The 24,385-nt window shown below is 44.1% G+C and overlaps 1 protein-coding gene across 17 annotated transcripts in view; it reads right to left on the bottom strand.

Annotated features, from left to right (window-relative positions):
* Nucleotides 1-24,385, bottom strand: part of BNC2 (basonuclin zinc finger protein 2) — a 1,044,043-nt gene that overhangs the window by 1,476 nt on the left and 1,018,182 nt on the right. For 2 of the 17 annotated variants that reach the window (XM_069239638.1, XM_069239648.1), the window contains one exon: nt 10,367-10,434. The exons of the other annotated variants lie outside the window; for them this stretch is intronic. In XM_069239638.1, the coding sequence (XP_069095739.1) occupies nt 10,371-10,434 (64 nt within the window). In that variant the 3' untranslated portion in view covers nt 10,367-10,370. The remainder of the gene's footprint in view (nt 1-10,366; nt 10,435-24,385) is intronic. 17 annotated transcript variants of the gene reach the window in all.

Genomic DNA, 24,385 nt, shown 5'->3' with positions numbered 1-24,385 from the left:
TTGCTTCTTCCCTCTCTGCTTCATCTGCCTCTCCAACTTGCTTTCTTGTAGCAATCGTAGAGTTCTGAATGTGCATGTTCATCCCTAAAATGTGTCTTGCTTCAGTCTCTATGCTCTTCTGAAGCATCTCTGACCAGAGAGCTAGTAGTGTAAACCGCAGGGTGACACTAGAGAGACAGGTGTAATTTCTTGTGCAAAAGCAGCACTCTGTGGACATTTTCAGGATCGGCATTCCTTGAAAGGGAGCACAGAGGGTCAAAACATCAAAATCTAGAAAAATCAGTCCATTTTCCTTGTTTGCGACAGGCACGCCTTTAAAAATGTGCGCCCTGCGCAAACAAGGAATATGCACAGTATTAGGATGAATGAGTTACCCACATTGCATCCGCAAACTCACTGCCATGGGGACAGCGCATTCATGTGAAAATTTGAGCTGCTTTGAAGCCGCTCTGTGTTTCACAGTGCAGGCGGGAACCCGTCTGCACTTTTACAGGGGATTAGACATCCCCTTGCAGGCTGGTGCAGTGAGTGACTGCACCCACCTGCAACGGGGTGTCTAGGTGTCCATAGGACCCCCCCCTTTACCTCCTACAGAGGGTTGCCTTCAGGGGGTGCACTGACAGCTTATCCTCTGCACCCATGTGTATGATATGGAGCGGGTGCAGAGGCAAAGGGATTCCCTCATTGGCATGCAAATGAGGGAATGCCCTCTGATGATAGCGCTGGCTCTTTGTGTGCACCAGCGCTATTGGTATTACAGAAGGGGATGCACAATTGTCTGCGGCCCCCTCTGTAATACCAAAGTGCCCCGGGGCGTGCAAAGTAGGCGCAAATACCCGTTGTGCTCCAGCAGCTCTTCGGTAATATGGTGGTATGGTAAGTGCACCATCAGGGAGTCCGTTAACACTCCTGTGTTCTCAGTATGCGATGCTGGCAGTGTTTAATCTGAGCGGGTGGTTGCCGGTGGGGGGGCACCAGCACATGATTTTGGGGGTCGGCACATATTTTTCTGGGTCAGGCATTGACTGCAAGCAAAATACACATATGGGAAAGCTGGAGGAAGAGAAAGATGGAAAAGTGTCACAAAGGGAGAAAGCAGAAAGCTGCGACAGTGAGTTGAAGGGGCAGGGGAGTGGCTGTAAATGGATTAAAGAGGCCCGAGATGGCTTTAGTATTATGTTGCCTCAGTGTTCTGTGCTAGCACATTGACTTACAGAAGCCGTGTGTTTCAGAGGAGAGCTTTGGGAACTGGCACGTTTTCATTTACAAATTAAGCACAGGGAGCTGGCTTATTTTTTATGTGAACGTCCTTTAATCAGCTGTGCATGGAGAGAGCACCAAACTTAACTCATTCTTTCTTTTAATTAGCTATACCCCCTACTTACATGGTCATGCTGCTACGTGGCTCTTTTTAAAGTCATTTTACAAGGCCACCAAGGTAAACAGACAGTGTCCAAAAGGGTATTCAAGAAGTATTTTGTAACTCAGTGAGCAGAGTGCCAATAGGGTCAGTTAGTTATGAGGTTATGAATCCCCAGATTTAGGGTGAATAAGGATGCTTGACGGGTGATAGGTAATTTAAATGTTACTATGCTAAGCCGGATGGGAACAGAAAATACATTTCCTTTGATTAGGCCTCTTTTCAAACATGCCCGTAAAGATGCTGCTGATTATGTACTCATGGTGCTGTATTTTGAGACATGGAAGGTGGCATCCTGCGTGTTAGTGCTTTGACAAGTGATCATTCGCTCCATTTGTTTCAGCGCTAGAAAACGTGAGTTGACATGCAGGCTCTATATTCTAGGCGGTGGCCCATTGATGCAAAGCCATCAATGTTGTGGGGGTACACACATGATTTTATTTCGTAGGGCGACTACATATGTTGGACAGCATTGTATGGTGATCTCTTGAGGGGACTTGCTCTTTTAATAAACAAATCCATCAAACTGAACCCGCTGGAGCCCACGGTCTTCCTCTCTGTGTGGGGCGCAGCAATGACTGTTAATGCTGGGAATCTTCACCCTGTGGGCTGTGCAGTGGCATGTAGATAGGTTGTGCTTCCTTGCTCTTGTTTATCCACAGTGCAGTTTTTTACCACGCTTCTGGTCGTGATGCTCTGTGGGCACGGTCTTCCTTCAAGGGATGACTGCAGCTAATGTTGTCTGGTGGTTTTCAGGGAGCTCCCAACACATAACACAATGCCCTGTTAAGCAATGTGCAGAATCTGTAGACAAAGTCGTACAGTGTGCTCGCAGTCTGACTGCCACCCTCCAGGAAGTGAAATCTCCTTCTCTTTTATGTCTTACAACTACCACCCAGTGACCTCTCGCAGGGGTCAATGGCACTTACAGGAAAATATTACAGCTCTCAAGTCTGCCGTTCCGCGCCTCACCTAATGTTTGAAACCATTGTGCCGCCTTTATCATATTGCTTTCAACACATCCCATACTTAAACATCACAAAAGATGTCTCCAGTCAGATTTCATTTTCTCATGGTTATGCGAGTTCCTCTCATTCGAAATCGTAACATATGTTTAGCCCGCCGGCCATTTTAATCAGTTCACTGCATTTCTCCGAGTTTTCACGAGTGCGTTGATCTTTTCTTTACCGTGGTAAACAAAAAAGGCCACAATACATCCACACGTTTTGATTTAAACCGTGGAATCGAGTAATAGATTAATGAGGCATCAGGTTGAGTCAAGACTTTGCCGCCTTGATTGTCTGCAACCGGCAATCTATAGCATCTGAGCAAAATGTGGGCGCTGGCACTTACTGTTTTAAAAATTAGGCACTGACTGAGCCTGCATTTGCTCCTTCTGTGGTGCATCTGATATTTGCACGTGCGAAAGTGTAAAGCCTCGCCACACATTCTCTTGAACAAATGTGGGCAACCAAATATGAATATTTTGTAAAAGGCTTGCGCCACGAAGAACAGAAGACTACATTACATTGAAAGCAGCGATTCAGAAACGCTGTTGAATCAGAGGAACCAAGTTGTCATTGTAATTGTTCGGGACTTTGCTTGATTTCAAGAAAAAATACACATTCTCTTAAGGCCTTGCTCGGATGAAAGGAAGCGGCTGTGGCGCAGAGCTCAGCCGGGCCGACCTGCCTGTTGTTTCTCACACATCTGCAGCTAGCGCTTCCGAGGCCAACCACTGAGAAACAGCAGCCAGGAGCAAAAGGGAGACGAAGAGGAGGCAGGCAAGGAACTTTGAGTCTCACCGAATGGGCCGATTCGAATAAATTAACACCCGCGCAGAGGACGCAGATCCCCCAGATGGACACATGCCTTGCTGAAGACGGCTCGAGAAAAACACCCTTTCTGCGGATGCCGGGATCGGAAGAGACGTCTCCTATAGTCTGTTCTCACTCACAGCGGTAGAAATCTGTAATCTAATTAGACGCTGAACCCGTCTTCCATTCCTGTCAGCCGAAAGATGCGCAGAAATGTGCGGACAAGCTCTGGCACTCTGCTAAGCACTGTCCCCTTTCCGCTGTCAGCAGTCCCGCCGGCCCTCATGATGTAATTACAGTGACTTTTATTCAATTAAGGGCCATTCCTGCCTTTAGAAAAAGCTGCTTTCTCAATTGATTCGAGTGTAATACAATAATAAGGATGAACTCATGGTACTGCATTAGCTCGGTTGTTCATAACTTCGCTGCGCGAGTTCATTCATGCAAGTCGATTTCCATTATGCCACCTCGGCTAAAAAATAATTGATTCCGGACACTTCTTAAACTCGTGTTCCCCTTTTCTAATAACCTTCTGCTGCAAAGTGAGGAGGAGTCACCTCAGGTGCACCTTTCAAACAAAAAAGTGAGATCTGTGAAATCTAGCGGAGCCTTGGGGTTTTAAAAAGTGTCCCAAATATTTGTTTGGTGGCAATAAACATTGGGTGACCAGATTTCCAGCAAAAAAAAACGGGACAGGCACAGACATAAACATAGAAATGGGCCTAAATGTCACCTGGCATCATATATATATATATATATATATATATATATATATATATATATATATATATATATATATATATATATATATATATTCCTTTGAGATATATATATATGTATATATATATATCCCCTCCCCTTTCTATGTAGAGCTCTTGGGACAGGCTGGTTGTCCGGCCTTGACATAGGCTGGTACTGATTTACACCTCTTTAAATCCTTGAATGAGGCGGGGCACCACAGCAGGGGAGTTTCAACCAGTGAACTTCTGTCCCCAGTTTGAGAAGGCTGGTTAAAATGTGAGCCTGCACAAAACCGTGATTAATGTGCAGGTTCACACGACCCTCGCTTAAAAACAGGGACATTTTTTGGTTTTTGAAGAAAGTGTCAGGACACTCCTTCAAAATCCAGAATGTCTGGCCACCCTAAATAAACATGCTGTTGAAGGTATGAGTACGGTGGTTGAAAAGAACCAAGAAGTGAAACGGCTTCCTTCAAGAGTAAAGGGCATAGGCCCGCACCTAATGGGGGCTAGAGGGGCCGGAGCAGAAACCATGCTAAGGCCCGGGAGAAGGCACGCCGGGGGGGGGGGGGGGGGGGGGGGAGGGGGAGTCACGCAAAAGAAAAAGGGTGCCAGGCAGAAGGACAGTAGGGGTCAAGAGCGCCAAGTGGACAAAAGGGCGAAAAAGAAAGGGCCAATGGGAAGCCTTGCTTTGGTTTGAATGTAGCATCTTCACACCAGCAGGAGCAAGGGGGTTTTAAAAAAAGGGGCTGTCGTGGCTGGGACCCATTCTTACAGCAGGGCGGAATGGGGTATGCAAATTGAAAAGTTCAGGTGAAATTTGTACTAGCGAGTTAAGCTGATGAGCAAGTCAATATACAGCATGCCCAGCATCGCAGAGCTAACCCTTCCTCGAATAGAAACGCATATTTTGACGTGGGCTTGAGATTAGAGAGGTTCAGGCACAGGAAGGTGAAAAGTGATTTGCCCAGAGTGGTGAAGCTAGGACTGGAACGCAGGTCTCCTGGTGTCACCGTTAATAGCTAAAGAAAAAACACATTTCTTTCCAGAGAGACTGGGGTGCACGAGGTTTAATACATCCAATATTGCATGTCATCAAGTTCTCTATTTAAGGCCTGAGTTATTTACAGTATTTTTCGAAGATGTGTCTTTGCCACGCACCAGACAGCCTTTTATTCACTGCATACAGGCAACTTGACAACTGTAAAACACAGAGGTGGCTGCCACGTATTTCAAAAGGGGCTGGGGTTGGGGAGGTGACCTGGGGGGGGTCACTGGGACGAAGAAGGGAAAACAATAAAATACAAATAATAAAAAAAAACAAACAACAAAGAAAAACGTACGTATCGGCCGTTGGCCGCCTCACTCCTCTTCTTCTCTCCAGATCATGTTGGTGTCCCAGCACTCGATGGGACACCAGCCCAGGTTCCCCGTGCAATCCTGGTGCTGCTCTCAAGCTATATCTAGCATGAGAGCAGCACTAGGATTGGTCTGAGCAGCTTGTGCTGCCGCTCAGACACTGCATGGGAGTCTGTGCAGTTTCTCCAACCTGGCTGTGCAACACAGCTAGTTTGGAGAAACCTAAGTGACATTTCTGTTTGGCTGGCTGAAGATGGCTGGCCAAACAGACGTGTGTCCTTAGTGCACTCATCTCCTCCTCCCACCCCCCCCCCCCCATGGGCAAGCCCAGCTCCTCCCTTCACAGGCTGGCTGAACCAGCAGCTGAAAAATAAAACAATAGTGAACTATTGTTTTATTTTTCAGTTGCTGGCTTTTAGCCAGCGGGGGACGCTCCTTTGCCATTGCGAAGGAGCCACCCCTGGTAAAACAATGTTTCAAATAACAATTATAAAAGTGATAATTTTCCAGTCTAAAACAGACGGCTACCACAAAATGGGATAATACAGGTCATTATAAAAACAGTCATTTTTTTTTTTTTTAGTTCTCTATGTATTGAGAACGATTTAAAGACACATTTAACTATTTTCTAAGAATTAAAACTAGTCTTAATTTCGTGGATTTGGGCCAGAGTGCCACATTGCTGGGCATACACCAGCGGGAGATGCATGGCCTAGCATTGGGTAGAGTGATTTCATAGTATAGCTTTTCCTTTCTTCTATATATTTAGTAACTCTGCATACAGACAGGGATGTTGGCTTCAATGAGTAGAGTAAAACAAGGAAATCCTAAAGTGTTCCTCCAATGTATGTCAAGAAAGGCCAATAAGGAGAGTGTTGATATTATGACACCCTTTTGGTCCCAGTGCTCGCTTAATAGCATCACGCTGCACTGCATTCAGTTATGTTGCACTATCCATTGGGAGCTCTCTGAGTGGGAAGATACCTTGGCACAACCTGTAGAGCACCAGTGCCTACCTCTAACGTCCTGGGTTCCAAACTCTCTACCTTCTGGTAGGCTGTATAGGGGGTGTAGCTATCAATGGTGCAGCTGGTGCAGTTGCATCGGGGCCCAGTTGAGTGAGGAAGCTTTCGTTAATAGCAGATTAGTTAACAGGCCTTCAATTTTGAGAGATTCAGCAGGGGCCTTACACTGGGTTTGCTCTTTCCTGCAGGAGTTTTGGTCTGAGGTGTGGGAGGAACAGAGCAGAATGGCCTCTTGAAAAACTGTGAGACCTGGCAGAGCTTGGAAAATAGACAGATAAAACAGAACAAGATATCATGGCAAAAGAAAAGGGTCAGAATTAAAAAGGAAGAGAGCAGAAGCGGGAATGGAGAAAAATGACGAAGTGGAGGGGGAATAAAGTGTGAAATGTGGTAGGGAAAGGAAAAAGTGAGACGGGGAAGTCGATAAGTATGATAATAAGCATTTACAATGAAATCGGTCTCACATTTGCTCCAGTTAGTGCTATTTTCTCCAGTTAGTGCTATTGGACTTTTCTTGCCACATAAATTGAAAATGAAAAGTAAAACATTAGTTGACAAAAGCGAGCCAATTCAAAGCGCCATGGCCGACATGAGCGTGAAGAAGAGACACAAAAGGAAAAAGAAGTTCGCTCAGTCAAACATATTGGCAATCATGTAATTAGCCATGTAACAGGGTCAGTCTGAAAGTCAGGGGGGACAAATGTAAAACATAAACAATGGATTTTTGAAAGGCAAGCCCACAAACGAGTGAAAGTGATGGATGTGAGGTGTGCATGGTTAAAAGCCCACAATACTAACAGCAGGTCAAAGAGTTTGCGCGCTCAACCTTAAGAAGGAAAGAGAATTAAGAAAAAGAAGAAAGAGGAGCATGGGACAAAATTATGATGTGGATAACAGCAGGAGGAAGTTGTGAGAGAGAGATAAAAGCAACGTCAAGATGTAGAGGATGAAAGAGAAAGGATGCATGACATAACCAAGAAGGAGATCAAAGGGATGCTGAGGAGAGAGAATGTTAGGAAGTTGAAAGGAGGGGTGTGACAGGGAAGTAGGGGAGAGAGGAATGGGAGAAGAAATGGAGTGGTAAATAGGGGAGAGAAGAAAACATGTAAGCACAGTTACTTGGGCCTATGTCGGATGCCTACAACACTAGATGTCTGCAAGACTTGTATTTCAAATTCCTTGTAAGGATAAAGAGAATAAAATTCATCATTCTATATTCCATCAGGGTCAGATGACCATCTACTCTGCAGTGGGTCTTGCCCTATCCGCTTAGGTCTGAATACATGTTCCCGTTATGACTCTCCAACTGGATGGAGAGATTCCTTGACAGCGTGGGTCGCCACAAGCAACCCCTCAGGTAAAGATTGTTCAGTGCATCAACCCATAAAGACGGTACATGGCACAGTCAAGCAGAATGGGGAACAGGCACACTGCACAGACAGTATCTGTACTTAAGCACAGTGCAGATTACTATATGATGCTGCACCAATCAGTGAAACAGTGGCTGCAGAACAGGGGGCAGGGTGCATTCAAGATTCCTTCAGATTTGTTATCCTCATCCTGTGCACTGCGTTTTAGCTTTCTCTTTGAAAACAGAGCAAGTGCCAGTGGAGATGCTACAGAAGAAAGACCATTCGCCTCTGGGCTTCCACTTATATCTCGCCATGCACTTTCCACCTGCAGACACATCAGCGGGAACCCCCTGGAGCCGAACATCCACTCCACAGCCGAGAAGGCTGAGAGCAAAATCAATGAGCTGCGGATTCCTCGCGCCCCCTCGGCAGCTGCCAGGCCATGCCTTTCATCCTGAAGTGTTGGCAGCCCTGTCGTATATTGGAAATCAACCTGTGTGAGCTTGATGGCTCTCCCAACAACCTGACAGTTCATCAATGCCAGGAGCAGAGCTGGCAGGCTCTGGAGACCCTCTGCTAGACTCCTCCAGTCAGCCCACTCTAACTGGACAACACAATCATGACACATGATGGGATGCCTTTGTAATGTCGCTTGATTCTCTGCTGGTGAGCTGTTGCCACCAAAAATACGTATGAAGACTGCTGTGCTGATTTAACCAACTACAGCTGATTCAGTCCCTTTATTACTGTAGCTGGAATGTTGATTTGGACGGGTGCAGGGGTTATGACAGTGCTATATATTTCTAATTGGGAGCCAGCCTGTAAAGATTTGTTCTTAGTCTATACTCATGCTACTTCATACACAGCATGTTGCAACATGCGACTGGTGGTTAGACAGTCGTCACTGACACACAATCGTATTACTTTTCCTGTACTGGCTCCATGTCACGGTGACACAGGAGGGACTGCTCTATGTATATAATATAGGGGCATCCTATATCCTTATAGTTTACATTGGAGTGTCCACACCTTGCACTGTCTTCACAACCTGTATGACTAATACACAGACTGACCATCCCATTGCATCTATTCAATCCTTTGAGCAGGCATAAAATAGAAGTGAGGTCATATATCTTGCTATCTCGGTTAGGTTTGGTAAGAAAACGTGCTCCAGAAAAGGAGCAAACCGGCCTATTTTACTGACTAAAATCAATGTGTTGCTTCTAAAACAGGAACTAACTGATGCACAGAACTCTGCACTCTCAAAGCAGTTGACCTGTAGAGATAAGGCTGCACGTAGCACCAAGGATTACAGTGCTTCTTCTGCTGTTGGATGCAAAGCGGGTAGTGAAGAAACAAACATATTATGTTTGACTGGCATCAATAGCTGCAAAGAAAGTGCACGTTACAAAAATACATACATTTTAACAAAATATTTTTATCCATCTAAAATTCAATTACTCTCCTCCTCTTTATTGGGCTCCATCAAAAGTGCTCCAGTTTCAAAGCATTATCTTGAATCTTGGTTGTCCTTCTGGCAAGCGTATCCTAGAAGGAAGGCTGGTGACACACACTGACACCAATATCCTGGTTGCCTCTGTTGTACTCAAATGTAACATGTAAAAGTAACTGCTGTTCAACCATGTTAGAAAGAAACTAGATTTTGTGTCCCACTAGTGACCGGATTACCAGTTCTACTAATTCAGTAATGGTTTTAGGGGCTTCAATGTTATTAGTGATGTGAGAGTAGAAAACAGACCTGGGCTTTTTGTTACAGTGCTCTCAATCATGATTCATTAATCTTTATTTGACCTTTTAACAAGAAAAAGCCCTCTCCGACTTCACATCTCGCCTGTGTATCTGGTGCTCCCTAGCCTTGTCCCTAGGACTATATATAACAATCTGGTGCATAATTCTAAAAGCGTATGTTTGAAGAGGGCAGCCCATGACTATTCAAATACATGCATTTGCAGTTGTGACATGAACCCCAGCTGAGGGCCTGGCCTGTAACAATTTCATGTAAGGAAAAAAGTGTACAGGGGCAGCTAGAATACATAACGCCACAAAGGAGCAGTGTGTGGTCCCTAGCAGGGGTGCGTCACAGCTTCTGTTTACGAAAAAGAGTGATCTTCTAGTTATAGACAGAGCTGATGTCTTGCACTTTAATGCATATTGCCCCTTGTGTAGTTAAAAAAGTCACAGAAGTAGAGAGAAGGCACAGTCAAGGCCAATGTTGATTAATTCGATTATTTTCAACAATTCTATGCTCACCAATACAGCTGGGCAGAAACCTAATGAACACCTTAACAACTGTCATTTGTGAGCTCCCAATTTCTTCAATGGAGTTTCCCTTAACAATTGTCTGTGATTACTAAGAATAATTGTTTTACTAGTTGTTAGCATTAAACTAATAACTGCATTCAGGGAAAATCAAGTTAACAAAAATAGTGACACAACACATAAAACACCAGTCTTATTCATAACAAAGACTGTTTATTGCCAAAGAATGATGATGCCTTTTCTTTCTCACATTCGTGTGCAGATGTCATAAAATAATGGCTTTCCGCATTTGGGGAGAGGGGAAGAGGAGGGACAGAAACGAATTCACAGAATGTATTCAGCACGTGGGAATCTTATAAAAAAGAATATTTACCCATTTACATTTCTAATTTTCCCATTGCCCCATTTGCTGCTTGCTCTTCTTGGTGCAATCCGGGTGCTCTGTATCAGAAACAAACAAAAAGAGAGACCATACCCATAACGCTGGAGATATGACCGGAGGGGCTAGCATGTGCTCATAGTATACGTTCTCTTTACAATTTCTACCTCATAGTAACGTTATTATGCAACTGTGTGCTCGCACAGCCTCACCATTAGATTTGTTACGTCCAATCACATGTAACATGATACCATAAAAACGAGGGAACTCCCCTTTTTAAAAGGAAACCTCCACTAGAATGCTACTTCAGCGCCCTCGCCGGGGTTCTTTGCTCCATTTTAACATAGATTCCGAATGTACTTTCAAAGTCCTTAGGGGCAGGCACCACATCCACCATTACACTGGCAAGGAATGACAAGCTGTGGCTTTTGACCTCTGGATGACCCATGAGCTTCTCAATATGAAAAGAGAGAAGGAGTGGTCCCAAGTGTAAAAGGCAGAAAACATCCTTCTGGAACTGTCATAGCGAGGAGGACCTCCCCATGACCGAAGTACTTGATGGCCCACACCTAAGAACATGTAAAGTGCATTTCAAACCTTCTCATTACTTAAAAAATGGAGTAAATATCCCTACTGATGCCGCTGAAGCAGGACATCCATTAAAATAAATATTACAGCAACCATTTCCCCTTAATTGGCCAGTACCTTAGTTATCAATAACATGATCGTTAAGGCTAGATATGGTTTGGTAGTTCTATAAATTGTGTGTTCATAATAGAAGGGCAGACATACGAGCCTTATTTGAAACTTTAGCAAAATCTGAACTACTTTTCAAAAGCACTAATAACACAGCCAAAAATTGAAAAAGAATGCACAAAGCATGCATGGGTTGTAAGACAAACTATAGCTTGCAAATTAAAGCTGTGGAGCGCATATCACTTAAAGCCATTAAAATGCGAGAGAAATCGTTCACACCGGTCATGCAATCGGCTCCCTCCGCATTCAAATTACCCACTTGAAGATAAGCTCCCACCAAAACTCTGCTGGGGCTTGGCTAATTTACTGCACAGATAGGGCACGTCTCTTGTAATAAGAGGCAGGATGCACCGGGGTCGGCCATTTATCAGAATTAGCCTTCTTTTCTCACTTCACAGTGAATTACGCAGCCTACACTACGTCTTCCTCCACAGAGCCCCCATCCCCTTATGGCCGCCTAATGTGGCAGGCAAACAAAATTGACAGTCTCGCCTTGTCAATAAGGCGGGGTGGCGTTCTCTGGGGGAGACATTCAACTTTGCAGGAGGAGTGTGGCATTAGCGTGCTTGTCCCACGAATGTTAATCATCGTCAAGCTGCCTCTAACTCTGACAAGAGCGAAATCACCAAATTTGTTTACTAAATGAATTGTAACAGGCTCATAAGAGAACGTGACATATATGGCGGAGACAAACAGATGGTTTGTTTACTCCACTTTGCAACTTTATAAATGTTGTAACTCCGACTGGCTAGTGAGAATTATTTCTTGGCTGCCAGAAGCCGCGCGCCTCTTGCATTCTAAATGCAGAGCAGGAGTCCCTGAATCATTTGTCACCACTACTGAATGAGCAGGAAAATGAAAATGTTAATACTGTCGTGAGGCATTTGGGACGGCCTCATGTCTACAAGAGCAATTCTTTTCTCCAGTGTGATGTCCGTAGATGCAGTCGCTCAGCTCGACGTGTGCCAGCAGGTGTTTTTTATGCATTCGTACTGGGACGTTTAATGTCCACTGAAATCTCTTAATTCATATAGCCGGCGAAGCGCCAACCACCCTGATACCTGCTCTGGAGCAGGTAACAATGACCATGCAGGTTGGGATGCACAAAACAGGGACAGGTTAGGGCCACTCCTTCCCCCGTCACTGACATGCTGCACTGCAAACTATATAAAACTCAGAAACACTTTAAAAACACAGCAAACCGAAAATGCAAAGCACAAGGCCGGAAATACTACCCTGTAGCACTTAGCGTTATCGCATAATGCTGCACCAACACTGCGGGTCCAGCGCACATCACCAGCAAGTATTCCTGGACTACATACCGGCAGCAATCCACCTTACATCATGATTGGCCGAGGGTCTTTTAACTGGCAACATTTGCTCAAATGAACAGAAAACACTTTGAGCACCAAAAAAACACTCACAGAAGTTACAAGTAACATCATTCAAAGGTGCTCATTTCTGATCAGTGCACAGAAGAGGGTGACGACCCAACGGCCTGGCCAACACCCACCAACTCAATGCCTCATGATGATATCACTGTAACAGCCAGCACCAAATCCATCACTGGAGTACTTTCCTAATTGGATAGGGGAATCCTTCAAACTGGAAGCACAGGATGCTTGTCTTAGGTTACCTAAGCACTCCCCTTCCTCTACTTTGAGGTAATACATCTATTTTTTTATTATTACAAAAAGACAAATAAGAGCTTTTTTTCCAATGCAAACAAGATCTACCGTACTAAGACCATGCAATAATCTCTGTCGGAGTAGGATGAGGAGGCCTGTGACTCCCTCAAAGGTTTGAATGAAATCAACTTCCTGCTTCTGGCTAAAGGGACCCACCCCATAGAGCTTCATATCTCTTAAAGGAGAAGATACACTGTCCTTTCCAATAGGACAATTTCCACCTCAGTAGAAGAATTACCCATCCTCGTTCTTCATCCACCACCATTATGTTGTCGCTCAAAGAATTCTACCCATGACACGAGCCTTCCAGGAAATCTAAGCTTCTTCAAAGGGTGTAGCCAGGGAGACTTCCAGGGAAAGGTCCTATCTGCCTATACCAGTTTATGTTTGTCACTGTAGGCCGGGCACTCTGCTTTTTATCCAAGTTGTATATTTGGGTTTAATGTCTCTCACCATTGGGTCTTAACTGTCTGTTTGTGGGGTGTATTTTTAATATGGTCTCACATGGTAGCACAAGTAAATAAACCATATGAAACCATTAAATACTGAAGCCTTATACGCCGCTGCAGAGGGCTATACTGGTTTTTAAAGGTCCTGGTGAGAGGCCTTTAACAACCAGTACAGCCCGAGGCAGAAGAACTATAAGGCTATTAGAATTTTTAACCCATTTAAGGGAAAGTGTTCTGAATTAAAAAGGGAGAAACATGAAGACAAACATTCGATCGTTGGAGTAGAAGGATTATACCGGCCATTATAAGTCCGGAGCTACTCCACTGTCTTCACTGGAGCACTCAACATTCCAATGTTCTAATATTATTTACATTTCTAGCCTGTTTTCCACTTTTACCATGAAATATATTATGCATTACCACAGCTTACACATTACACTATTTATTTTGTACATTTATTTCAGGTTGGGTCTTTAAGATTATGGATAATTTCTGGCACGCTATGACCCTTTACAGTTCTTTGGAAGAGTTCTAGTGATTTGACTTAGGTGGGCTGACAACTGTGAGGAGGATAGTGGAGATTAAAAAGAACCTATGACAGTTGAGTGTGCCCCCTTCCTACGTTAAGAGCAGTACCACATTTTTCAAAAAAGTTTGACTTAATAACATAAACTGAAGCACGCACTCACTGCCTCAACCTCCTCCTCTAGCTTGTCAATGTGGTGATTAAAAAGAAAGATAGGTAGACATTTTTTTATTTAATATATATTTCAATGAAAAGAAATACTTGTTGGTCGGACAGGGGCTTCTATGTGCACTCTCCTCCTTCCCTCTCCCTGGTATCTTAGTCTCTCTACTATTTCCATGTTGCAAACGGCTGGAGGAGGAAGGAGGAGACAAATAAATATAGTGGATGCTACTGAGGTTGATGCAAGGAACCAAATATGTTTTCAATGAAATGAGGGACAATTCAACCAGAAATTCATTGAAAACTTTGGTGATTCTAGTTAGCTTACATTTAATAAATCCAGCATTCACTATTAAAAGAATCACATTCTGGGTGCTAACAGCATTCAATGTAGTCCACTCAGAGAAAGGATTATGAAAACAGTGTCCTATTAGCTAGCTGGAGGAAATCTCACACATTAACGTGAAGGTCATAGCCACAAAGGCTGTGCATTTCAATCCTTAAAATAACATGTCTTTAGCATAAGTAAATGTTTACATTTGGTTTATAGTCATACCCTATCAAGGATGAAAATACATTTTTTAAGTAAATCTAAAATATGTAAGGGTCAGAGAAGACACCAGTGTTTGAATTCATCCCTCAATGAAATAAAACAACACAACTAAAAACACAATTTTGAAAAAAGATAACATATTTCTATTTTGTACTAAATGTCATTAGCATCAAAAGTCTAAAATAATCTAAATTGCAAATGTAACGCAAACATGCACAGATTTTACAATTCGTATGTGGGTTTACAGTCCTCTTCATTCACATCACTCAAGTCACTCTAATGCGGCATGGACATGATATAATATTTACAATTATCTAATTATATAACTGTGATCCAACAATGGTTTGGGCGTAGAAGTGTTTTTTAGATTAAAAAAAAAAGAATTTCAGCAACAATAGACTTATAAAATTAAATTCTTCATTACAACAAAATATTTGCTGAGCTGTGCTTGACATGTCAATGTTTTACTCAAATGGTTCCATTTTTTCTGCTGTGCCTGAAGGATCATTCTCTCTACCTTCTACTATAGGAGTGATTTTTATTTGATTAGTGTTCAATATGATGATCCTTTTAATACCAGAAGAAGCACCTAGATAGTTAGATCCTAGAAAATATATTATAAAGAATAGGACCATATTCTTACAACGAATATGCATTTTGTTGGTTCAGGTAAAGTCCAAAACAGGATGTTTTGAAATGCAGATTCTTAATAAAAGCCAAACATCTAAATCAATAGGTTAAAGTTGAAAGTTTAACGCATCTTTTTAACATTTATCAAATCAAAACGTTGTTCAACATTTATAGACTGGGACTATCTCATTAAACCATTTCCTTAAAGCAAAGTTTTTTTATTCAAAGCCCGCAGTTAATGGCTACAGAGAAGTAGTTGTAGTAGCACAGTGCAGCATTCCACTACTGAGAACCCTGACCTTCCTTTAGATTTTTGAAAGCTGAATGTGTGGTTGGTGTCATGTTTTGAGAACAGCAATCTCAGCTGGTGGTTAGGTGTTTCCGCCAACACTTCTTCCCTCAACCAGACAAAGGGAGGCTTTTATGGCTGAGTAACTTTAACCCTGAAAATTTAGACTGGCACATGGACAAGCCAGTAATTTTTGCACTCTTTGGCAATGCAAGTGTTTTTGAGGGTATCTTAGAATGATACATGATTTGGTACGGTGGTGTAGACCTTCACTTGTAAAAGAACCTATTATTTTCTTTTTTTGTTTTACAAATTATGATATTTCTGTCAAAGTTATCACCTGGAAATTACAGCTTTGACAAAAGTCAACTGGATTTTCCAAGGAGTTTTTCTCAAATAAGATCCATAGGCTATAATCTGATCTAAAGACTAGTTGTATAATCTCTAATAGAGATGGAGCAGCAACGTGGAGCTTTGTTCTTGTGTTGTAAAGAGTGGAGGCACTGTGAAGTGTTCTGCTGAATTTCAGAATTGTTCTTCCAGCCACACCTGTATAATCGTGAGACATTGTGTAAGGGTTTGAAATTGTTTACTTGCTATACTTTGCGGTGCAGTTGAATATCGTCAGTGGCAGGAGAGAAGAAATATCAAAAGAGGGAAAAATAAACAAAAAAATAGATAGATTGAAAGGTGGAATTCTGACTTTCTGTGTATGTTTGGGGGAGGGGGGTTTATGAGGGAGCTCAGGAGCACTAATTTTACCAATTGCTGCAAAGACCCTAGGATAGATTTTAACCCTTGTAGTGTTGCAGCAGAGAGTCCAACAACTACATTTAAATGGCCGAGTGATATTGTGAAGTTGCCCATTTGGAAACATATGTCAGAGGAAGTAGTTTCTTTGGCTCTGGAAAAAACTTCCCCCAACACAATATCATCAGAATAGGAACACTAGCAAAAACCCTTAGTTTTGCATAACGGCAAGTATCAGCCAGAGGTAAATGTTGAAAAGGAACTAGGAAAGCAAAGCACCCCAAGGAGCAGCACAAACTAGTTTGACAGAACAGGCCGTCGAGGTCTTAATCTAGCTGTGGTTGTCAGCCAAAATATTTTGGAACGAAGCTAGAGTTCTTCCCTTTAGCCCAGGCACTCCCATCAGTATATCTAGCATGCTAACATGGTCAACCATGCCAAACACAAAGGACAGGCATAACAATACTATTCCTCCCCAATCTACTCAGGTGCAGCTTGCGGGAGGGAAAAGGGGCGTGGCGGCACGGCGCGTGGCAGGTGTGGGGGACCAAAACATTTTTAATAATAAAAAAAGTACCTTTTTTCCGTGCAGCGCTGCCGCCTCACCGCTCCATCCCCCCCGTCTCGCATTGCAGGCACAGACTCCCAGCCTGCCCTGTGGCCAATCCTGACGCTGCTCAGAGCAGCGTTAGGATTGGCTGGGAGCACCCACCCAGGTGCTCCCGGGCAGACTGGGAGCCTGTGCAAGCTCCCCCTCTGTCCCTGTCACGCCCCTAGTAAAAACATAATAAACAGAATTTATTATGGTTTTACTATAAAAGGTTTGCAGCTGCTGGTGGGAGGCAACGCTCCTGCACCATAGCAGAAGAGCCGCCCCTGGATCTACTATGTCACAGATATTAACAATATCAAACAGTGCAGTCTCTGTCATACTACATGGGCAAAACCCCTACTGTTGTGCATTCTGAAGTCTGTGCTGATGTAAGTGTCCCTGCCCTTGCCTGGTTATCACAGTTTTGACTACCTCACAGAGTGCAGGTATTCATAGTATGGGACAGTAGTTTTCCAGATCTCTTGGGTCCAGTGATGGTTTCCTCAGAAAACTAGTACTCGAACTGTATAAAATGGTGGTTTGACTCCCTAAGGTATAGTCCATCTTTTTCTCAAAAGACTGAGCATCAAACAGTAATGTAATATTTCCTTTAAATACTATACTCCATGAATTAGTGCCTTGTTTTCAGAAAGCATAAAGCGCGTCAGAAGGAAAGAGTGCAGTTTGAACAGGACTCTCTTGGTAGTAAATAAGCTACTTCTTCTTTAGGGCCATGTTCACCTATTGTTTATGGTCTAAAAAAATGTACATAAAAAAATTGCCATTATATATTAACTCTAACCACAAAATAGTGTAAAGTTTACTAAAAGATTTTGGACTTAATTGCCGAAAAAACCCAGCAATTATATATTATAATTTTTACTCAATTACCTGCCCTGCATCAAATATCAAAAGTTAATTTACCACTAGCCTCTGAAAAGGACACAAAGTAATTGTCATTTAAATGATTGAATTCATCATTCATGCTCTCTCTCTCCCCCTCCATGATTCAGGTCTACAGTGGCCCAAACTATAATTTGCCTGTAGCAGTATTCCCAGGTGGAATTCCAACCCACGCCATTATAACCAGCTCGTTGTCCCCACATGAAGATGTCTTGCATGTGCAACGCTACAAAAAATAGCCAACAAATTCGCATGAAGCTTGTGCTTCAAGATCCCACCCAACGACTTTCCATTGCACACAGAGCAGGTGGTAAATGGAAGCAGATTTGTCCCAGAATGGGGAAACCGTAGATATATTAAGACCTGGTAACATTAGGGCTGCCTGTTATTTCCCATTTTGAGGACTAAAAAAACACTTTTGATACCCACATTTTTGTGCAAGGATGGCGCCCAGAAATGCTATTTCCTGCCACAATGTATTCCTGCATAAACATCCGACCATCTTTTAATTGGGCTCATACTGTTTTGACTATAACCCAGACCACGTCTAAAATTTATCATACGTCAATGCACAATTATTCCAAGGGTGTACCAGTTATGTTTAAATGAATAACCATGTTATAAAGCATTGGTGCTAGGCTCGAATTCTGATGGTTGGTGATAAACATATTATTTTTCTAACCAAAATTAGTGATTTTTAATTATGACATTTGTGGAACAATGAGCCCTAAATGCTAATTATTAACTGTGAAGCATGTTTTCTGACATTCATATTGTAGTTTTTAGAAGACAATGAAATAATGTTGTATGACCTCAAAGGTAAGAAGGAGCATTGACTTACTTTCTTATGACAGTGTGCAGTGGTAATTTAAATGGCACTTCTTACATGGTAATGCTGGTGATGATGGATTTAGCACATCCTCTGTGAATCCACAAACGTGGATTCACAGATATTCTGTACCACCTCTAAGTGAAAACGTAAGTATTTTACCTGCCTCACTGTTGAGGATCACCTTGAACTTCTACATTGAATCTACATTCAGTGACTTGCGGGTTTGCCAAAATGAACCACTCTTCATGAAACTTCATGTATAAGCTAGCCATGCACAGCAATTTATATGTGCATGTCATATTTGGGGACGAATGGTTCAGGCACCAAAAAGGTTTCAGGAATAGGTTGCACGTCAGATTATGTCTGATTCAAGTCAAATGGCTACAGCTCTAATCTACATAAAAATTAAACTAGGGCAAAACAATTTGGGGAAAAGTTTCTATTGTTCAGGGTGAAAATTTTAAATGATTTCAACAAACAATATAACAAAAAGATTTTAACACGTGTTCTTTTGCATTTACGACCACCTATATTTTGTGGCAAGACCGTAGAGTTAAGTTCTTGTGCCAAACCTAATTAATTGTTTCTGGACGTTCTAGGTGCTACAGGAACCACAAAATATTGCAAAGATGTACTGGAAACTAGTCCTAGTCATTTTGGATCTACAAATTTGTTTTTAAACATATGGAAACCAAACGTTACTCCTCAGATATATGAAACAAAATCTCACATTTGAAATTCAAAACTGAAAACTTCAATTAGTGAATTTCCACAAACTGAAAGACCCTAGCAAAAATTCACCTTTGAGATTTATTCAATTTAGTTAACTCGGTTGTATTTGCCATAGGACAACTTTAAAGAACCTCTAAAAGTAGCAGATTTATAGTAAAAACAGTTAGTCTGTTGGAAGCATTGGGGCCCATTTTTTGTTTTTGTTTTTTAGATAACGTTCACTACTCACAAAACAAAATAGAACTTGACAATATTTGCAATATGTTTATTTAAATGTCAATCGTGATGCCACAACAGATGTAATTCATGGTCGTTTGTGATGTAATCTGAGATATTGTGAGGTCAAAAGGAGTAATGGGGGATACTATGGTTGTGAGCTTACCATTATTGACAATTATCGATGTTTTTAGGTTTTGGATCATAATTATACCAGTCTTGTTAAGTGATGTTTTCTGACAACTTCTAAGGTTTTTTTAAAAAATTTAGATTAGAATATGGTTTATACAAACAGCTCTAACATCCCTTTAGTCAACATTCTTTAAGTGAATTTATACATTCGATCACAATGAACTTTCTCCACTGACATAGCTTCGCCCATGGCCTATACCATGTACTAGTGGGCAAGGAGAACTCGATCCCTGGACAATAGACATGATCTTAGGAAATTGTTCTGCCCAGTAACAGTGTCCCCTTAGCCACAGAACTTGGCCAATGGCCATAAGACACAGGCCCTCAACCAAAAACAAATGTCACTGTCAACCATACGTTCTGTGTGCCACCGTTACCCATAACGTACTGTGAGTATGCCGAGAAGCACTACATTTAGTACCACAGAGCATGCCCTGCAGTCATGCAATTTAGTTACTGGGCAAAAACTAGTTTCTAAGTGGATCTACAGTTGCAGGTTTTTCTAAGGGGCACTATGTACACATCTTTTCAGCTCCCAATGTATGAAAGAAATGCCTAAAATCTGCACATTAGTTCACAAACCGGTGTGAAAGTGCAAGGCAACTGTAATTTTACTTTTAAAAAAGTGTTTTCCCCTAACATCACACTGCAAGGTTTGGTGCCAATCTGTCCCACAGTAAACTGCATGTGGTACATTTAGAACTCTCCTAGTTCGAAATTCCCTTACATAATCTGTACTAAACTTTCTAAGAAGAAGCTCTGTGCATGAATACTTCCTTTAGAAAGATTTCTGCTGCTTTCTAAAATGAGGACAAATTTACAGGCAGTCCAAAAATGCATTTTTGGTTTGAATACTTAGTTTGAGAAGAACTATAGTATGGCTCTAAGCGACATGGCGGTATCACTGATGAGCCAGGAATAGTCCTGAACTGTGTGCTAGCTCACTAGAGATGGTGCAAAGAAAACCAAAGGCGCCACATCGTCCCCAGTAGTGCAGAATTAGCAACCATACCTGCCTGCCGCTTCCAGATCTCATTTGAAGCAACGTGCTCCTTCCTGACCAGCAAAGAAAATTTCAATAAAGGACTTTTACCGACTTAACAGCCGCCGTGCTCCTGGGATTGCCCGAATGTGCAGCCTTTCCCGCGGAGGGAAGAAATCAGCAGCTCAGATATAATTAACCTTCCATTCTCAATGCAAACTGCCAGGCACAGGGGCCCTGAAGATTATTAGCAGACTTATATCGGCCAGCAGACGAGGCAGAACTGGTCAGAGAAAGTTGGCTGCTGTCATATTTTTAGAATTATGATTAATGGCACTAATAATGTGGATGATTACTGATATGTGTCTCCTGCAGTTTATCATATTGCACCGCCTGCCTACGTCCACAATAAACACGCTATCATTTACCCCTTTATTGAAGGCGCCGCTTCTCCGAGAGGAGCACATTCTAATTACTTGGTAATGTTTTATGAGTTAAACATTTTGCATCTTTGGACCCTGCCAACTGTTTCATGGCTTCCAGTGATTAATTACTCCGTGTTTAATCAGAATGTGGGGCTTAATGCAGTCGTTTTGTGAAGCCAGGCTCCTGTCCCGTGTTTCGGGGAGTGTCGGGGTGCCGAATAAGACCTTTTAGAACCCCCCATTATGCCTGCTAGCATTTACGAGGCCCATTTAACCAGAAACTGTTCCCTGGGATCCAGCTCGCCATCTTTCGAGGGCACTTTGACAACCAGCCGCTGCAGCCTTCCCGCTGCCACAATGTGGATCGCACTCACGACACGATGACACTGATATGATTGTTATTCAAGCCGCCAAAAACTCAAACAAATGCACAGAGTATGTTGTTTTCAATGTAGATTTTTATGGTACAGGCCACAGAACTATTCACTGTTGAAGTTAAGTGTTTTTTTAATACCATTACTGAACTGCTGAAATGGATGCTAATACGGTTTGGAGTGCTGGTGTCAAGTCCGGGTAATAAAAAAGACAGACTGCTGAATGAAATAATTTTAGAGTTAAAAAAAAAGGAACATAAAAAAGTGCTCTTCCCTTTCCCTCTCGCTCCCTCCGTGTGCATCCCTCACCCCCGCTCTACTTTTATTGAATTGGGACTGACGGAGCCAATTGCTTCGGAAAGTCTGTAAAACACAATTACTGGTGAGCCGGCTGACCCAGCGGCGCCCCTCTTGTGACAGGGAAGGCTAAGAAGGCTGCAGACCGAGTGTGTCCCTAGCGGGCAGGCCCACGAGGCACGTCGACTGTGCTGTGCCCCCTCCTCCAGCCCCCCTCCCCCTGTGCCTCATGAAATCTTCATACCGAGAGGCATCAATAATGCATCGGCTACATGCACCTCCTTCCGAGATCAAGGGTCCCTTCCCAACACTGCAGCCAGGGAGGCGATAGGTTTCTGATATAGTTTACTTTGTGTAGGCTCGGTCTGACAGCAATCCCCACTGTGTGTGTTTACCACTGTGAGGAGCAAGAGAGTCCTCCACCAGGGTGTACTCTGCAGCTCCCACAGCACTCTCATTAAGCTGGTTTACTTGTGAATCTACTGCGAAGAACAAATAAAAAGTAAACAAATGCTGTAAAGGATGAAATCCGTGCATATCTTAAAGACGGGGCCCTTTCCTCCACAATTCAATGCATGGTTTATTGGTGGTGCAGAACCTTTCACACTCTTCCGCAAATGGATAAAGTCAATGAAAAGAAAAAACATGCTGCATTCTAATATAGCATATGTGAACAGTGGTGTTTCTTTGTCTTGAGCAATGTTTACACGACTCTGGCTCAATTTCCCTCAAAATATTTTCTTACTCACCTCATCTTACAAATATGGTCTGACCTACTGAACATGCCTTGAGCTCCTCAGCCATCTAGTATAACATCTTGTTCAGTCCTTGCCTCTATTCCGAAGATCAGTCATTGAAAGAAAAAAACGGCTTCCTCACGCCTCTAGCTCCTCCGTGAAGGTAGACAAGGAGCAGCTGCCGCAAAAGCCTAGTGTTCAAGTTGACAAAGAGGCATCAGAGAGGGTCACATCAGCCAATTCTCTCCCCATCCAAACGCACATCTGTTGATATTAAGGTCTTCATCTGGACCACCATGCCTCAGAAAATCTGAACACCAATCAGATCCTGCAACCAATGCTACATACATGTCTATGAAACATCACTAACATATAACCATAGTGGCAGTGTTCTTTCCCAGGGTCTATGCCTTTGTTTCCATGGTTGGCGCACCCTCGGCACACAGAACCCTTGTGGGGGATGCCAATGGTTCTGGGGGCCCTGTGGCTAGGGGTGTGGGGGGCTCCCTGGGGGCTGTGGCATGTGTTGTGCCACCCTGGGGGACTCCTCACCGAGCACATGCTCACTGCCTTTGTGACTTGTGTGTGCTGGTGGGGAGGGGCCTCTGGCATGGGTGGGTCACCCCCCTGGCCCTGGGCGGGGTGCAATGCGCCGCGGGTGGGGGTATGGCTGCATGGGCAGTGTGCCCCTGCAGTGTCTAGGTCAGTTAGTTGACGTTGTGGGTGCGGTGTGGCCATGTTGGGTATGAGGTCAGGGGGTTTGTCAGTGCGGGCTCCGTGGCGGCTTCGCTGGATGCTAGGGGGTTTGATGTCAGGCTTCACGGTTCGGTGGGCCCACACTGGCAGTGTGGGATTTGTTGAGGGGTGCACCCGGGGGGCTTCTTGGAGATGCCCCCTGTATGTGGGCCAGGCTGCCGGTGCGGGTCGGGCAGATCTGTGCCGGCCTGCCACTTTCAGGCAAGTTTCTGGCCGTGTGGGGTGGGAGCCTTTGTGCTCTCTGTGGCCGGGGCCTGTCCTGAGTGGAGGTGCTTTGCACCTCCCCCTGTGGGAGATATGGCACCTGGCTGTGGGCCTCAGACATCTTGTTGTGGTGCCATGCGGCGCTCCAGCCGGTGGGGTTGCGCCCCCCCACCCCCGCCCGGGCTGGGCCCCACTTTTGGCGACGGGTCCGGTGGGAGGGTTGGGGAAGGCAGGGAGAAGTGTTAAGGGATCGCCCCTAAGGTGTCCAGAGCTGAGGTGACCCCCCTCCCTGAAGAGTCCTCCATCTTGGTTTGGAGGGCAGAGACCAGTGGGGTTGGTTTGTGTCCCCCTTCCCAGGGGGAGTGGAGACAAGAAGGGTGTAGCCACACTCACGGACAGTGGTCATTGGCTGCTGCCCTCTGGCACACCTGGGGTTGGGGTTTGGGGGCTCCCCTGGGCCCAAATCGTTGGATTCCTGGAAACCTCACAAGAAGAAAGGGCTGCTGGGCTGAAACCCCAGCCGGCCTATCTCCTGCTTCAGAGGACATGCAAAAAGAAGGCAGCACATCCAGTGGGTCCAGCGGCCTCTGCCGGGGTTCCGGAGGGCTGCCTGCATTGTGGGAGACCGTGGGCTCCAGTGGACGGCATCCCTGTCCAGGGGAAAGCTCCATCTAAGGGCTCCGGGGACTCCCCGGATCTGCGAGTCCTGGCCGCTCTGCGCCCGCGGCCCGTTTCCGGGTGGCCCAGCCAGCTAGAGACAATCCCTAGGCAGTTCCACGAGGGTGCCCACCCTGGGTTGGCCTGTCCTGTTCATCACAGCAACACCTGCAGTGTGGGTCCGGAGGATCCCCCTGGCTGCTAAGGGTCCAGACGAGGATACCAGTCGCCTGGAGGTCCACTGCACCCGCTGGCCCCTGGCCTTGGGCGGCCCGGCCTCCGGTGCAGTGGTGTTCTGCAGGCAGCCCTCC

Source organism: Pleurodeles waltl, chromosome 1_2 (genome assembly GCF_031143425.1).
Source record: "Pleurodeles waltl isolate 20211129_DDA chromosome 1_2, aPleWal1.hap1.20221129, whole genome shotgun sequence".
NCBI lineage: Eukaryota > Metazoa > Chordata > Amphibia > Caudata > Salamandridae > Pleurodeles > Pleurodeles waltl.
Note: the sequence above shows the minus strand (reverse complement) of the source record. Positions and strands in the feature narration are given on the sequence as shown.